Genomic DNA, 18,590 nt, shown 5'->3' with positions numbered 1-18,590 from the left:
TGATAGCAAGTCGACCTGATATTGGGCAATGGCCAACCTATACCTAATGCCATCTGTAGTTCCAATTCATTCTTGTGTAAAGTAAGGTAGGTAAAGCATGGAACTATTTCGGCCAATCACCTCGCAAATCACCGCAACATGAAACCAAAACTTTAACCTAGGGGGAGGAGCGGTACATCCTCCCTAGCTAAACTTTATCGTTGCCACTGGAGCACGACCGATTCCGACTATAGAAACCTATGTCGGCATGATTCCATCGACAAGATTTCTTTTAGCAAATATTCACGGATCCTAATGGCTGAAGCTCAGTCCAAGCTCAGATATCGGTTTGACACCGATGAAGTATCAGCAGTTGTATATTCGATCCGACCATCTAGTCCTATGTTCCCTAGTGGAGTGGTCTCTCCTTAGCCTCGGTCTTTACTAATGATAGCTTTCAATAAGTCCCATTGACTCTCGTCTATGTAGAATGTGAACTGCAAGACCATCGTCAAGGACTGGTTGATGGATCGATCATCTCCGCATGAGCAACATGGCTTCCGGAGCTTGAATCCCAAGGAAGAGTAGAGCTGGCCTAGTCGCCAAGAACTTTGATTTCTGGCTCAGTCTAAAGATATAGTCCATTCAGCCCAGTGTGGGAACTTTGAGATTCTTCAATAGTATGATGAAGTGGACTTCCTGCTTGTCCTCATAAATAGGCATCATTTTTTCTCACGGTGGTATCACAGTAGCAACCATGATGTCCCTTCGATGTACCGGAAAAGGCGTGTTGGCCTTGGTTTCTATTGGAATGGGGCAAGAAAAAAGACTTTCATCTTCGTAGCTATCAGTGTCTAAAACCAGTGAAATAGGTAAGGTTGGTGATGGGTCCTATGCTTTGAGCTTGAAGAACTTTCACCATCGCATCTTCTTGGAGAAGGAGGTAGTAGAGGCTACAGAACTGAACTATGAACTATGGATCAAGGATAAACTAAGATAAAGCAAGATAAATAAAGATAAAGATAAAGATAAATAAAAGTAACTGATAAGTATTTGATTGCAAAAGATCTCTTTATAGAATTATATTCTAATATTTACATAATTTGGCTGGTAACCGTTTGTTTTTATTTTTGATACCTATCCATGCCTGAGCACTACTTCTTCCTGACGGTCCGAGTATCTTAGAGCTGATCATGCGGTAGATTTCGGGCCTAAAATATATTCATTTTTAGTTGGGCTTCAACCCTAGCCTAGTTAAATTTGATATTTTCTATGCCCAAGCCTAGTCCATAATTAGCTTTATATTAGCTAAACTCAACTGCTTCCCACTTTCCATGTTCTTGTTATTGTCCAGTGTTTCTATACCACGGCAAAGTCCCTTCACTAGGGCGCTGGTTTAATCTCCAAAGGTCATCATACCCGACGGGCCTCAAAACTTGACACAATAAGCCCTCCTCTCTTGGTCTATTCTCTTCATTCGTTTCTAGTGATCAGTAGGCCTATAACGATCGACATCCTTTCCACTCAACTTATCAGATGTCATGTACGTAGCATTCTAATCTCCTTTCAATTCCTCGAGCCTGTCCTCGTAGCATAATTCAGGTAAACCCATAGTTGAAGTTTCAGCATCTCGGTTTCTAGTTTTGAGGTCATTCCATTCATCTACTTTAGGTGTTTGGCCCGAGAGCCTTTAATCATTGCCTTATTCTAGCATTGCCATGTATGTGGCTGTGTATGTGTTAATCCTTGGCTGGCTGGCTGTCATTACCGGTCAAGATATAGTGTAAACAATTATTTAATAATTTTTGTTAAGAAAATCCTTTACACCATGACAAAAAATGATTTTTAAAATTTTTCTTCATAATATTTTCAAAACTTTATTGTTTAAAATATTCAAAAATATCGATACATACAACATATTCCTACATCTATGCATATTTTTCCTTGCAAATTTCTAAAAAATAGGTATTTTTTTAATTATTTTTATACTATAAATATTTTTTAAATTAGTTTCTAATATATTTTTGATATAAATCCATTCAAATCGATGATCAAGATCATGGCCAAATTGGTCTTTTTGCAAGTTTAATAATTATGATTTAGTTCCTTATCAGTTAATTGTGTATCATTTGCGATCTTGATTTTGGATCTCATACCCATCCTTTACAACTAAGTCATTTATTTATTTTTATTATTAAAATCTGCTCGATATCGGATTTTATCGGTATCCATTTAGAACAAATATAGATATCCGGATTTGTATTTGGATCTATCCAAACCAAATATAGACACTAATTTTTGATATTCGTATTTGCATTCCTCATATGTGCTGCTGAAAAATATATCTGGATATGAATATATTAATAATGGATTCGATTTCAATCTTGCAAATATTTTAAAAGCGCCTTACATTGTTATGAAAAGGATGGAGAACACATGCACATTCACACTAAGAGATGCATATTCGTATCTTACGCTATCATTGGCATTATTTAGAATGCGTATAGGTGGGATAAGACCTTGTAGGGGTGTGATAAAAGACAATCACTTGGCTTCCCCATCCATGCGAAGTGCCAAGCGGGATAAGATTTAAAAAGTCTGTCCACAAAGTATATGTCGACGGGTCGATAAGAGGGCTAAATGGCAGTAGGGTTACCTAATGAATTAAAGAGCTCCATTGATTGATATAAACATGAGATATGTATTCCGAATCCCCAAATGACCACGGAATCAGGTCTCTTTTTTCTCCCTCCCCAGCTTTGTTACCTAGCTTTTGGAAGAGGATTCTCCTCTCCTTCCTTCTGACCCATGATGATGAGACTTGCAGTGGATGGATTGGACGGATGCCCTGATTCAAAGCTCTCACGTCCCTTTCATTGGAAGGCATCCCCCACGAGCCCGGTTTATGCGTGGGGAGTCCACCGAGCCAACCCTCAAAAGTTAGTGTTGCCTTCTTAAAGGTCACGCCCACCGCGTGTGTTCTTTTATGAGGGGAGAGTGGGTGTCCCCTTCCACCCAAAGGAGAGCCCCACTAACACTGGAAAAAGGTGCTCCTTTCCTTTGGTCACAGCACCCTTGCCCAAAGATACGAAACCGAGGAGCACAGGGTAAAGAAGAAAGAGAGAGAGGTCAAAGTTACTGGCGATACCATTGCAGTAGACAAGTCTCTCTCCCTCTCTCTGTGCACTATGGTTTTCAGGGAGACAATATTGACGACAAGCACTATAGACTATAGTAAGAGATCCATATGGTAATGCCGGAAGGGTAGGTCATCTTTGAGACAAATGCATGGAATGATGGAAGAGAGAGAGAGAGAGAGAGAGGGGTACTGCTGAGGGATGACTTGAGACTACCGCGTTCTTGTGGGAGCCATCACGTACCGTACCCGTGAAGGCTTCCTTGAATTGAGGCTGGTCTTCCCAATTCAATGTACTGCATTGGAAAGAAGGCAACGGTCGCATTGTCCTGTGTTCAACGTTTTTAGATGGAAATACAATTGGGCTACAATGTCCGGGAGGAAGCATCCGATACTTTGATCGAAGGGGACAGCTTGGGCCAACCAAGGGACAGTTGACCGATATGTTAACGGGACAGCTCGGGGATGGAATGTGGCCTTTGGGAGAGCCCAGCCCATGGATACGATCCACGGAAACTCGCACTGATTTCACAAAATATTTTAAAATGTTGCCATGCTAAACGACGCGAATTCAAGTCCGAGATGTGAGAGCGAGGCTCGTATGGGATCCGTATGATTGGAGGTCAGAACAAAAGTCACTGAAGGCCGGCTTTTCATGCCATTCGATCAAAAGGCCGACTAGGGCCAAGCCGAGCTCTCAAGCTGAGTACTATAGGTTGAACTTCTAGGTTGAGCACTATAGGCCGAGCTACATTGCCAAGCTCCTAAGTTAAGCACTTCAAGCCGAGCACTACAAGTTGAGCTCCATTGTCGAACTCCTAGGTTGAGCACTTTAGGCCGAGCTCTCATGCTAAATACATCCGACTGAGCTTCCATGCCAAGATCCTAAGCTAAGCTCCAAGGTCGAGCACTTTATATAGGCCGAGACTTCGGTTTTAAGTAATCGATTTAATCGTTTTGGTCTTAATTCTACTCGTAAACCAACCCGACCCATGCACATCCATATATAGATTGTGTACTACTTGTGTGTGAACCTCAATATTCTCTGCACCCTGACTAGAATCAATCATTTCAGTTTAAATAGTTTTATTAAAATAGTTTCATAGGTTTAAATAGTTTTCTTTTAATAGCCAGATCGGTTCCAATTTTAGAATTTTTCAAACTGAAGAAGTCTGACTTGGTTTTGGTTTGAAGTTAGAAAAAACCGACAAACCGATCCAGCCCAAACTATATATACACTTTAATAGTTTAGTTCAAACCTTAACCTTTTTTAACTATTCCTGATCTATTTATTCACTCCTCCTTTGACTAGAATGAACTCTAAACTTTTTTATTCTTTCCTTCCTTCTCCTAGCAAAGCTAAGGCTTGTTAAATCCTTATTGGCATCCTTGCCTTCTCTCCTCCTCTAGCCTTTCACTAGAATGCTTACCGGAGCGAACCCTAAAGCCCTTCTTTGCCCTTCGCCCTTTCTTTCTCTTACGAGACCCAAGGCTTATCAAATCCTTATCGCAATCCTTGCCCCTCAGCTCCCTCCTCCTTCCGCCTCTCATCGGTTTCCTTACCGGAGCGAACCCTTAAACTCTTTTTTATCCTTTGCCCTTCCTTCTCTAACTAGAGTTATTGGCATCTTGCCCACCACTTCTCTCCTCCTCCAGCCCCTCATCAACATCACTTTTTTGCCTTTAAATCTCTTCTCTCTCCAGAGCCATGCCCCGTCAAATACTCTTCCATTCTTCATCCAACTTGGATATAGCAAGCTTCCGCGTGCTTTGGCTGTAGGAGCTACTGTCTTCAACTTTTTAATAACTTTTTTTTGCATATCTCCTCAAGATTTGGATCTGCACTAGAGTCTCCATCCAAATATGCATAATTTTTGAATATTTTTCAGCTCACAATCCCAACTCAGTGAAATTGTACTGAATTTTCTAGTTTGGTTTTATTCGGTTTTTATAAACTATTGTTTTAGTGTCGGTTTTAAGAAACAGATTTAAATTGATTTGGTTTCAATTTTATCCCTAAACGAACCTGACTAGACTTGTGCACACCTCCAGTTGTATGTTGCGTCGGACCCAGTTGAGGCTCCTTATAGTCCCACCACTGCCTTCCCTAGAAGCAGCGGTAGGAGGCGATAAAGGGCACCCTAGACCAATCGGGGCCTTCTTGAGACCGCCCCTCATTGCCCTGTCGTTGACGTTGAGGCGATAAAGGGCACCCTAGACTGCATCTTCATGGCCTGGTTGCAGGGGAACCTCACCCTGCCCCCTTCCCTTTCCCACCAAGTTCCATGTAGTTAGTTCTCACTTCAGATGGTTAACGGAGAGAGGGCTCATTGAGACATGGATCCCAACCAAGAGCAAACATTAGAAATCAGATGGCTAGCAAGCACAACTACTCATCCGTATGTGTCAACAATGGTACTCCAATCTAGTCTAATTCTTCGAGGAAACCCATCCCCTTATATCAAATAATAATCATGGGAAACTTAATGGGAAGCTCATGACGCCACCAAAGTTTTTACTACTTGAGCATTGTTATCTTGGCTTTTTCCGTGGAGCACTGGGCACCAACTCTATCCATGATTAAAACCACCGACGCCCCAAGCGTCCATTTCAAACCAACGAGCGGACACTGAGAACAACACTGTCTCCTAATCTCCTGTTTATCTCCAAACCCGTCATTCGACATGAACTCCATGCATGGGTTGTAGGCCCCTGCTTATATTCTTTCAGTACCACCCAACAAATCAATGTGGTCCTCCATGTACCGTCGATCGTTATTAATGAACGGCCATCATCATCATTGAGTTACCACCGCAACTACAACATGAAAGAATTTTTTTCATGGTTATACCGGTGGACCATCTTAACCTGGTTATGGCTGGCCATCACGGTTCATAGCAGTTTCTAACAGCTGAGGACTTATTAAAAAAAATAAATAAATGGAAACAAAAAAAATCCTCCCAGCCCTCTTGCATTGCTACTCACAGAAAACACATAGGTTTATATATATAGGCTAACGGTGCTATAGATTGGGTTGCTTCTCATGCAGCTCATCATTCTGAGAGTTTTATTTGGACGAACCACGAGTCAGTGTCCGTGCCCTTATATAGTCTTATATTTTTTGATCTTGTTGGCCGTATTCACATCCGTCTAGTGTGAGCCGCTGTTGTACCAAAAAAAAAAATTACACTTAATTAATGGAAGTTAAGATTTATCGCACCATCCACTACATGAAATTCAACATCTAAATAAATTACAAAGAATGCATAGATAACACAAGACAGCACCAAACTCACCCCACTAGCAGGCTATATAACTCATTCAATAAATGCACGACAGGTTCTGGTTTAAGATTAGTCTACGGAAGTGTATGTATTTATGGTTTTTTTTTTGGCATCTTAAAGCCCTGGAAAAGACAATAACCAAATTGGTCAGGGCTTTTAAGCTGAGTATAATAGAACCAGCTTAGATCCATACAGTCCCATATGTCAATATATGAAATAGAATACAAAAGAATACAAAAGAACTAACTGAAAAGCAGCAAATTAACCAAAAGAATTAAAGAATACAAAGAATGTCATTGACAGAGTCAATATCGATTATGATAAGTAATACAGAACAATTAAAATGAAGAACAAAAATAGAACCGATAAAAACACAAAATCAACACATAATAACTCAAAATCAACACATAAGTATGCAGAAGAGAAGTGACCTCCATAACTCTTTGAAGCTCTACGTGACCCTCTAAAATAACCAGTGTTTCTTTCTAGGCTTGCACCGAACTGGAAGATCTGCAAAAAAGACAAGCAACCATCAACTCGTAAATCCAGAAAGGAGCAAAATATGTCAGGGGAAGGGAAATAAGTTTTCATAAGCGAAGTCTAACCTATGCCCTTAAACAAGTCTAGCCAGCATCCTAAATATCCTAAAACAATTGAAGTACAGAACATTTTACAATAATATTGGTAAGAGCTGACCTTGAAGCTTATAAATTGAATTGTAGTGTACTCCGGACCAGAAACTCAGCCACAGCTCTGCATCAGATAAAGAAGTGATGCTTTGAGAGTAGTAAGAGTTTGAGCTACAACTTACAAACTAATCAAGAATTGCAGTATTTTTCTTTATCAAGCTATATGTTTTTTTCCCTAATATCATGGTAAATTGACTCCTTCCCTAACAATGATCAGTCACTGAGGACCCAAACTGGGCTTGTCCCAATAAGTTTACCATATCTGTATATTAATGAGGATCACAATCTAAAGCAGATAATTCCTTGAGTTTCTTGAGAGCTTATCCAGTATTCTCTTGTGGTTCGTACGAATTGCCTTGTGAGCACTGCTTAAGTGCTGGCAGGGTCCAGTTGTCATTCAGACATATATCTCTATGAACTCAGATCAAGTTTCAGATGAATAGTGGCATCATTTCATTTGAGACTCCGGGATATTTCACCATATGAAACGTGCCATGAATGGTTAATTTAATTATCCAGGTTTAGTTCCAATTTAGAATGCCATAAGTTAGAAGTATCAGAAGATTTGATATCATTTAGAGAAATGTCCAACATTATTCGCAAACTGGTTTTGGATTTTGGTATCTTTTAATCTATTTAACTCTTACAGTATATGGTTGGTTAGTCATTGCTAGGTAGATAAAATTACCTCTTTGAGGAGTTTGATATTGTGGAACAACCTCAACAAAACAGGTATCTCTAAACGAAGTTAGAAGACGTATCTTTGCCGCAAACTGCATATAAACAAGCAACATTAGACATTTATTGATGTTATGTTAGAATGCAAATTCTAGAAGTAGCAATTGGAACAGGATTACTGAAAACACGTAGCAACTCAAAAGTCCTGCAATATCAAGCCAAATGTAAGCATTAGAATTACTATGCTGCAGGAGGGGGGGCAAGGCTTGAAGGATGGCTTCAGTACTGAAACCATGGTATGCCACACCGATTCGAACCGGGCAGTACGGAGCGTACCATACCGGTACCCGATACGGATGGCGTACCGACACTCGGTATACCAAAAAAATTTCATATCGTATCGTACCGGCACTCTGCTAGCATGACACTGGTACAGGGTATGGTATCGAGACGGCGAAGTTTGATTGAAACATTACCAATACACTATTTTTTACTTGAAATCCTTGACATTCTTGTATAACATATAACATAATCCAAACCTTCATATCATACAAGAGAAAAACTACATTGTTCGAACCAGGACCCAATATGTATCTGATGGTGCACATGCTTAGACATGCTGCACATGCATGTTCGTGTATTCTAAAAAATTCAGTTTAAATTGCAAGAGAAAGCAATAGGATTTGATTGTGTGCTTTTGCTTTGCCTACAGTTACTGGTAATGCCTTTTGCTTTTTGCTTTCCCTTTAATTTAGCCTGCAGGAATTTATAATAGTTTTTCTTGATACAGCAATTGCTTGCATGATGTTTTCTAATAAAACTAATACTACCACCATATCATCCTATTTGTCTATTTTTCACAATATCGACAATACTGAGCCTAACATGATACTCATCCACATGAAAAAGATGTCTGGTAAAATGGATGTCTGGCAATATGCACATGCTGATGAAAATGTGGTAAACTAATCCGATGGTCAAGTCAAGAGTAAGACATCAACAGAAGTCCTATCCTGCAGAATGCAAGGAGAATCCTTGATATACTTAAAAAAAATAAAAAACTAGCCCAAAAGTAATTTTCATTCCAACAGCAATAAGTCCACTAGTGGTTCCATCTCATGAGGAGTTCATTAGATAATTAAGCCCTAAATAATATGACCTACTGAAGGTGGCATTATCACAAAAAGCACAGAACTTTTGAAACTATGTGGCTTAGGTTGTGGCGTTGTGCTCAACAACAATACTCACAGAACAACCGTCCACTAAAACAAGATAAAAATAGGCTACATGACAGATAGAGTTTTAGGATCATTTTTAGTTATAGAAAGAGCCTGCAAGCCTCTGTAGAAGCAATAACATGGTTTAAAAGTGAAGCAGAAAATACCAGACCTTATCAGCAGCTGCTTGTAGTGTAACATGGTCTCCCCATTCACCAGATCTGAGGAATGTGTCAAATTAATAGTAGAAACATCATTGCCAGTTGGAGAACATAAAACACTAGATACCGAACAAAGGAACAGATGTATTTGATTCAGCAAAACAATCAAGGAAAAAATCAAAAGCTGAGCTTGGGAAAAGCATCCTACTTGGCCATTTTCTTGCAGTAGTGCTTGTATTTCATGGGAATGTAACCTTCATATAAAGAATGACATTCTTTGAGCTGACAAAGAAACATTTATAACATAAGAAAATTCATACTCTATTTTTTGAGGCCCTAAATAGCAGAAAAATGTCTCCATTGCTTTACTAACAAAAAAAAACAAATACAGATCCTCACAAGAAATCTACGTTAACCCAATGACCAAACAGCCTCCCATGTATCAATCTAAAATCAAAGGGTAGGAGCATTTTGATTAACCCAATGACCAAACAGCCTCCCATGTATCAATCTAAAATCAAAGGGTAGGAGCATTTTGATCTATATCAACATGCATTTAGTGCACATCAACTTTTTGCTTTGGCAAAAAATAAATGATTTAATGTGGTAGAAACAAAAGAAGAGTTATAATATAAGGTCAGTATAAAGAAAACAGCAGTGGAAAAACTTAGGAATACCTGCTTTACTATCTCTTTTCGAACATGTTTGTGATGCTCTGGTGATCTGTACATCTGGTCTGAGAGTGCACGGAACTGCAAGATGGAGAAATCAATTACCATCAAAAGCTTCAACTTCATGGTTTTCAAAGTATGTCATATGCCAACAGTGTAAGCAGCAAAGCGATATACAGACCTGACAATTGCCATCCCCAGAAACTTTCACTTCATATAAGCCATAAGCATTTAGCCTAGCAGAAAATGATATAAGACAGTCACTTCATATGAAAAATAAAAAGGGAAAAAAAGATCGATAGAAAATTTTGGTAGAATTACACTTTGATTCTATCATGAAGTATTAAAGCTAGTAGCATCATGTTAAGCATTTAATATGATTTCAAAATATTCCTAAACATCAGAGCCTATGAGATGTAAATATGGATTTGATCTTGCCTTCTGAAGAAAAGAAGAAAAATGCTATTACTGTATGATGGATTTATACATTAAGATGGAGAACAAAGTTGGAACTTCTTTTTCCCTTGAATTTTACATGTCTTAGTAATATATGGGACAAAGAGGTTTCAGAAAAAAAGCATGTGGACTACTACAATAACCCAAAATGTAGCAATTTTGGGAAAGAGGAGGAATGTGTTCATAAGAGCCAGTGGGCAATTCAGAAACCTCTTGGTCAAGAAGAAGCTCGTTCTACTACGAATCTTATGAGGGTATAAGCAGTCTTATAACTGCTTCCACCGACTTCCACATACTCATTTTAAGACTTTAATAGACAACTGTTAAACCACAAATAAAACAAATGAAGTAGCATTAATATATTATGCATGCAAAGTAAGGAAGCCCCTGGAATGGAAAACAGAAGTAGAAACATCAGAATGTGGTAGCCGGCAGAACATTGAAAGCAAGTCGAAAGTCTAAGATTTTGTCAAACAGAAATGCAGCATAATCCAAAAAAAATAACATGCAACAGTCTTCTACCAGGTTTTCGAAAACGAAAATTTTGATATAGAAAGAACTTGAATTAATTGTACATTATAGTCATCACTTAGAAGGAATACATTACATATCCCACTAATCAGTTGCATTGGAGGAAAGTTACCTCTGGAGAAGACGCTGGTGATCTAGACTGGCATTGCTCAGTTCCGGAATGAATGTATTTATTCGGGGGACATGCTGCAGATATACAGTACCGTGGGGAGTATTAGAATGAGCTTCATTTCCTCAAGATTCTAATGTACATCAATGAACAAAAAAACAGAAAATGGAAGAGGGCATTTGAATCTGGGTATTGGCATTCCCACCCTATTTATTGAAAAAGAGGATGAAAGATTTAGAAAATGGGCAGAAAATTGAATAATACAACTCTCCCATTACATTATTGAATTATGATCTCACTCATGCACATTAGTGAAATCCATGGTATGTTGTACCATACCGTACCAGACGGTACCGGGCATACCATACCGGTGCAGTACCCGTATCGGTAGCAAGCCAAGTGTACTACATACCGTACCGTACCGATACTATGATAGTGTGGCATCAGTACGGGATCCGGTACCAGTACGGCATTGATAAAATCAATTAGGTTTTCAAATGACATTGATGAAAGACAGCCTCAACTAGGTGTAAGAATCAAGAACACTTGCCACTATGAGTAACAATGAAACAAATAAATTCTGATAGACAGTATATCCTGTATTTCTGTTCAGTGTTATGGTAAAATAACATCCTGATTCAAATGAGTTTCATTGCCAATATGAGAATGTGATATAATTATCAGGTTTTATGTTGTTTGGTAAGGAACCTACTTGAGGCATGAATTTTATGCAAACTCAAAAAAATGTTGCGAGGTTTTTCAAACCCTTTGGGGCCACAAGCACTTGTAAAAGCACAAAGAAATTGATGAATGTTCCAGAATCATTACAAAAATCAGAAAGAAATAAAATGAATCTTTGTCCTTTCCTGGAATAATAAATGAAGCAGTCAGAGTAAAATTATTAATATAACACTAGGATTGACCATCATTACAGTTGAACAATTACATCATTTAAAGCATTTCCCTCAAATACAGGTTGCTCAGATGTATACCAGCTTTACAATTATTTAGCACATAAAATTATTATGCATTCTGATAAAGCCAAGTAGGAATTTTATAGAAGACTTCAATAAAGTATTCTTAACGTCAAGGAGATATAAGAACAACAGGCAAATGTTAGTCCACTAGGAAAGCTCCCCATAATGCAAAAAAAAAAACAGAAAATTAAAAAAAAAGCTAATATCATACAGGGACAGAGGACATTTTTGAAAGGCGTCTAGCAACTGCACCATCTAAACTAGCATACTCTTCTGAAAGAAGAATTGCAATCATCCGGTCATCATCTGTATCATTTCCCTGGCTGCTTATTGAAGTCAAGCTAGATGAGCCACCTTCATTCTGAATTATGTGCGTCATGATGCAGCCTGGAGAAAATAGGAGGCTTCTTTAAGTAACAACGATAGATTTCACAGTCCCTCCATACAATGTGGAGCTTAAGATTAACTTTACTTCAAACAGATCAAGCTAACAGTTCAAGAGAAAGCCCTATTATCAAAAAGTACTTCAGAATCCAACTTAATAGGTATCTTCAGCAACACTGATCACATATCTCAAACTAAAATCACTTCATAATCTAACACAAAGTAAACGAAGAAAGATGAGAAAACTTCACAACGAAAAACACTGTTGACATTTAGCTGTCTGCTAGAAAGCTATATCTACAAGAACTCGGCGAGATTCCCAAGCAAATCACCATCAGCAGTATTCCAACAATTCAGCTCAGAATTCCAACAAGTAATATAGTGGCGAATAACACAATCAGTACTGGAGCCCTCAATAAAACCATTCCATCATCCAACCTTTATTCGACTGAAACACCACGCAAGAAGTTACAAAAACTCGCCACTAAAATACAAAGATGGATCCAAACAAAGAACGCGCTTTACCAGTATATATCAAAAGAATTCCAAGTCGAAAGCTTAAAGTATAACTTTTTTTCTTAAAAGAAAAAAGCAAAAAGTTTATACTCTTTGAACCCTAAACCCTAAATCTAATTCTTCAAGGATCCGCCATCATGTATTCACGTTGAAACCGCGAGCATTCAGGTCCAATCAATCGGCTCGAAAAATTCTCGGTTTATCGATATGAAGAGATAATGCAGCGATTAGAAACTACCCCAAAAAATAAAACATCCAAGAATCAGCGAAAGGGAGCCAAACAAGAAGGCGATTCGAATTGGAGAAGAGGAAGCTGCTGGATAGGCGGAAAATAGCGATCAAGACGGTCGCAAAAGGAGGGGGAAAGAAGGGATCCCGTCAAAGAACGAAATCCGTCACACAAAGGCACATAGAGAGCTTTGAACCCTTCTTTCCATCCCCTCCTCTTCTTGCGTGGATACCGCGTGCGTTCCGACAATGGGCGAGGAAGAAAGGAAAGAAAAAAAAGGGGAAAATAAGCCAAAGCCGAAATAGGAAAGGCGAGAGAGGTGAGCGATCGCGTGAAGTGAGAGAGCTGGGTCGAGCCTCTACCTGGCCCAGCCCCAATATTTTGCTCAGACTTTGGGCCGTGTAGGCTCGAAAATTTTAGATGATACAGGACTCAAGCTTGACCCGACCTACTCAGGCCCAACCCAAATCCTAACCAGGCCGACCAAAATTAGCCCATTTCGGCCAAAACTGGGCTGACCCGATTTGGCCTGATTGGGATTAAGCATCTAGCTCGGACCATATCAGTCAACTTAGGCACATAGGATCCCATCTATACATTTCCAAACAAATAATATCAATAAAAATATTGTGAGGCCCAGCCACTTTGGGCAGGCCCTATTGGCCCGACCCAATGCTCAAATGAAGGCTCGAACGCCCCCTTCACATTCAGAATAGGGCAGTGCCCTAGTGAACTATAGTGGAGGAGTCCTCTATCACGACCTCCGTCGGAGGCCAGGATAAGCCTAGCTTTTACTCCAATTTAAGCTATCGAGCTTTCTTAGTTCTTCTCACCGAAAGATTGTCATAGCCACCGTTGTTCTCCTTCTCTTTCCTCCTTCGATTGCCAACGGCTTGAACTCCCTGTGCTTGTCGGAAAATGCGGCCAAACTTTGCCGCAATTAGATGCATGAGCCTTAATTGTGTCCTTTTCTGACCTCCTCCACTGCTAGCACTTGTCGCTGGAGATGGAGACTTGTCCCCTTTGATACCTTATGTTGAGATATGCCCCGCACGATGCGACATTCGCAGTTGAATTTCGCACGAGACATCGTTCATCATATGAACGCGCTTGGAATCGTAGAATTCAAAAAATTTTCTAGATCCAAATCCATAAAACCTTTGAACTCATAAGGGAGGGGAGATTATGATCTGAGGAAGGTTGATTAATTATCATTAAACTGAAACAAAAATCAGAAGTTATAAATTTGAAGATCCCATCTTCAAAAATTTCTGCAAGTGTAAAACATCACAGCCTGATGATTTTTCTAGGTTTTCGTTTAAGCTGCACACGTGTCCGGCCTCTATAGGTATCCACACGAGGATCTAATCATCTGAGTTAAGGTCTTACCGTAGTGCTAGCTCCTTGCAAAGACCTCTTATGACTATCAAAAGATTGGAAGAAAAATCTGCAATATACCTCCTTCGAAAAAGAACTCTTTCTTCTTCAATCTTGCTCGGATGGAGGAAGATGAGGGATGAAGCTTTCACCGTGGATCTTCCTTGCCTTGCTACCATGGAAGAAGAGGAAGAAGAAGACCCCTTGCTGCTGTGGAGAAGGGAGGAAGAAGAGAGCTTGGCGTGGGAAGAACTCCTTCCTTGTTGCCGTGTGGAGTGCTCCTCCCTTGCTTCTTCTTTTCTTTCCAACGCCTTGGAGGAAGAAGAAGGGGATCCTTCACCTTGCTGCCGTGAGAGGAGGAGGTCTCCTCTTGCTGCCGTGGAGAAGGAAAAGAGGAAGAGGGGGAGACGTGGAGAAGAATGCATGAATAGGGCTCTCACACGCCTCCTATTTATAGATTGGGTCTAGGATTTTCAAAAGCTTATCTAGACTAAAAGATAAACTCTACATAACCACCCTATCTTTGGATTAATGCCAAGTGTTCAATCCATGTATCCATGGCACCATGCAACCATTGCATGACAAGTGGACTTTGAAGTCCGCATAGTGTGAACACGACTTAAGTCATTTTCATCCTATGGTGACATGGGGACTTTAAAGTTCGCATATGACTTATGGTATTTATATCCTACGATGTCATGTGGTCTTTAAAGTCCGCATAGTGTGAATACGACTTAAGTCTTATTCATCCTACGATGACATGTGGACTTTAAAAACCGCACATAATCTGATCTAATCAGGGTTGATCCAATCATAAACCCAAATCAATTTGGGTCAAACCCAATTTGATTTGGCTCATTAAATCAGCCCAATTGCAATCAAATTGCAATCAATTACACTTAATTCTTCTTCCATTAACTCACTAACATTTAGTGGGTTAATTCAATCACCAATCATATTGACAATTGACTTTAATCGTGATTTCAAATCACAATTATGATAGTCTAACTAATCAAATCCTCTATGTGTGTGATTCCGTAGGTTCTATTCTTTCTGCTAGTGAGACATATTGAGATCCCCATCTTAATATCACTGAAACTTCTTCAATGGACTGAAACTATTTCAGTTCTACTCTAAGGGTTCACTGATCACCATGTGAATGCCTTCGAGTCTCACAATTCACTAGTGACACCTAGCAGTATATGGTGGCAACCCAGCAGAATGAAATGTCTGAACCTCTAGGTGCAGTTAGCGTATGATACAGTCCCTCTATCATGGATCCCGATACGATGGAGGTTATGGATAACTCGTCAAACCCCATCTTCTGTCATATATCTAATTTATTCGACTTTTTGTTCGAGATATGGAAAACTCTTTCTCCAAAATACCTGGCCAGAAATTTATCGAACTTAGTCTCATAAATCACATAGGATCACTCCTAATCTATCAATGTTGATAGATCCCATCTAAATGCAACCCAATTCCAAAATGAACCTACTGCAGCCAATCCGCACCATAAGGATCCAAATGGCTAGGGCCCAAGTCCGCGTACTCGTCAAACTACAGCAACCTCAGTGAATAGCTGAGGCATCACAGGTAAAAGGACCAGTCATACAACTGCAGCACAAGTAGTCACTGATGAGTGGATAGACATCCATGTGACTACTTTCTTTGGTCACGTTCAGTACCTTGTTCTCTAATAAGTAACTGTATGATCACTCTAGTGTCTCTACAACAAAAATAGATCCAGAACTCTAAACATTTATCCTAAACAAGTATGCATGATTCTATGTCTAACATGTAGTCATACAGAATTTCAGCAACCTAGTTAATTTCTAATCCTAATTTCTAATGAGATCAGATCTCATACCTTTTTGCTTTGGGGACTTTGGCTTTATTACATTACTTGAGTTCACGAAGATGCAAAATATGTAATGAAACATTGCCAAATAACTTTTATTAATTTAATTAATTCATATACAATTCAATCATCAACAAGCTGATGATTGTCTCTCAGGATACAATTTTCAACAACATATTCACCCTAGAGTGGCCTTGTTCATTTAGAAGGTGGCTTGGAATTGTTTGCCGACCAGGAGTATATTGGCCAGGAGGAGTGTTAGGATCGCCCCAGGCTACGGGTGGTGTCCAGATCAAGAGGAGTCCATGAAAGTGAATCCTAGGTTCTTCAGTATTAAGCATGCTGATTTTTTTTTAAAAAAACCATGGCTGAACCTGATCAGGTTGCCTACGTACCCCTTCATAAGGGGGATCAAGCCATACGTAGTTCTTTTTAAGTTTTAAAATGCAGCGGAAAAACCGAATCAAACAATTTAATTCATGCATGCTTACAAGATGAAATCTAGAAATCAGCACCTTAAGAACACATAGGATTATGCCGGAATCGTTTAAACAATTATGCTAAAACTTTCATGCATAATTAACTATCAGATCTGAAACGTAAACACTCTATTCCGATTAATCTTCGAATATCCATCGAATGGATTTTGAAGATAACTCTGTGAGCAGCCCCAAAGAAGGGTAAAACTTCGGAAAATCAGATCTAGACCCTGACTCCAAAATAAAATATTGATGTGGAATTAATACTTTTTATGATAGAAGAAACTTATGGATCTGATCCTTGACTTCGCAGCCACGCACATGAATGACCTCTATGAGAAACACGTGAAGCCCTAGGTAGATCGTCCTTCGCGGGAGTGCTAGCTCACGCAGGAACGTTGTAATGGCTGAAGCTGTCTCCTTCTAAACACTCAACCTTTGATTGTTCTTCAAGGATATGGAGGATGGACATGAGGAAGAAGGAGAAGAAGGGATGGAGGCCCTCAGAAAATTTTTTCAAAATTTTTTGAAACTTCTAAATATTGTATATTTTGAACCCAAGGCATCGGGGTCTTTTATAGCCAAAAGACCACCCCACGCCTCACACTTAATTTAGCCAACTAATTTAGCTGATAAAATACTCAAAAAATTTTGATGGTTTGGCAGCTAAGAGAAGATAAACATATCTAAATATTTTGTGCATTTTGGATCTCTAAAAGATAGGAATTCATACGTCCAAAGTTCAAGCGCAGACCACCCTATTTCATGCACCATGCAATCCCTACAAATTAGGAAATTCATCTAAATCTTTCTAGAAAGATTTAAGGTACAATTTTTATAGAAAATATAGATCCATGCCTCCTCTCTTCTCATGCTAATTTTTGGCCAAAAATAAGGAGGATAGGTGTGAAAAATATTAGGGACAAATCAAGGTGTCATTCTTCTCCAAGAAGATAAGGATGGGTTCCTAAAATTTAGGAATTCTTCTCCTTATTCAATTCTGATTATTTGGACTCATAATCCTCATCAAATAAGGTCTTCTAATTGATTTGGATCAAGCCCAATCCAATTAGGTCAAGTTCTATCAATTGGGTCAAGCTCAATTAACTTGGGTTGAACCCAATCCAATTAGGTCAAACCCTGATGCAGCCCAAATTGAATCCTATTCAATTTGGCTCAACCTAAGCCCAATTACTCAATCAAATTGAGTTCATTAGCAATCGAATTGCTAATTAATCCTTCAATAATTCAATAATTATTTTAATGCAACTTTTGCTTAGGATAATTTGTCAATCGAATTGACCAAATTACCATTGAATGATTCTTAATCATCAATCAGCCATTTGATCAACCTAGAAACTTCTATGCGTGTGACCTCATAGGTTCGAAACTAAGCCGATAGTATAGGAACATCTTTCTATACTAATCGATATGACCATCTAGCAATGGTACCCAACGTCCGGATAGGCCGAATATATGCGAAGCAAATATTCTGTAATCCTGGACTATGGTTACTGTATAATTCAATCCCTTTGACTCCTAATGCCAGGATGACTTAGAGCTCACTGTCAACCTTATAATTAGTACATCCATTATGTGATTAACTTTAGATATCCCATGACTCCTCACTGGGATTACCCTGGCCAAGATTTTGCTAAATTAATCACAAGACATTATCTCCTATTTTCTGGAGGGGTTAATTTCATCCTGACTAACAACTGACTATGCAAGTACTTGACTGTACCCAGTGACCTTCCGTCACTGAATTAGAAATTCAGGTAGTCCGGTACCAAAGTACAGTGAGTTGCTTGCTAGTCACAGATTGCGGTCTCAAGTCAGAGGGCCAAACTTATACC

At 39.2% G+C, this 18,590-nt stretch overlaps 1 protein-coding gene across 4 annotated transcripts; it reads right to left on the bottom strand.

The window, feature by feature from the left end:
* Positions 1-5,948: 5,948 nt before the first annotated feature.
* LOC103712354 (OVARIAN TUMOR DOMAIN-containing deubiquitinating enzyme 12) lies at positions 5,949-13,343 on the bottom strand. Of its 4 annotated transcripts, XR_005507182.1 has the most exons (11): positions 12,100-13,343; positions 10,915-10,988; positions 9,997-10,051; positions 9,822-9,896; positions 9,353-9,426; positions 9,156-9,204; positions 7,777-7,861; positions 7,096-7,152; positions 6,831-6,909; positions 6,412-6,521; positions 5,949-6,265 (listed from the first exon to the last, which is right to left on the bottom strand). XR_005507182.1 is itself a non-coding variant. In XM_039116638.1 (10 exons), exons 1-9 carry the CDS (start codon positions 12,265-12,267, stop codon positions 6,863-6,865), a joined length of 684 nt encoding a protein of 227 aa, XP_038972566.1. In that variant the 5' UTR covers positions 12,268-13,343; the 3' UTR covers positions 5,949-6,278; positions 6,831-6,862. The 4 variants fall into 4 exon arrangements, 3 of the variants coding, with proteins under 3 accessions (XP_038972566.1, XP_038972567.1, XP_008797076.1); XM_039116638.1 differs by lacking the exon at positions 6,412-6,521 and having other exon boundaries at positions 5,949-6,278; XM_039116639.1 differs by lacking the exon at positions 5,949-6,265 and having other exon boundaries at positions 6,399-6,521.
* Between the last annotated feature and the right edge of the window lie 5,247 nt (positions 13,344-18,590).

This window comes from Phoenix dactylifera, unplaced genomic scaffold (assembly GCF_009389715.1).
Source record: "Phoenix dactylifera cultivar Barhee BC4 unplaced genomic scaffold, palm_55x_up_171113_PBpolish2nd_filt_p 000117F, whole genome shotgun sequence".
Lineage (NCBI taxonomy): Eukaryota > Viridiplantae > Streptophyta > Magnoliopsida > Arecales > Arecaceae > Phoenix > Phoenix dactylifera.
The sequence above is the reverse complement of the archived record's forward strand: the minus strand, read 5'-3'. Positions and strand labels throughout refer to the sequence as shown.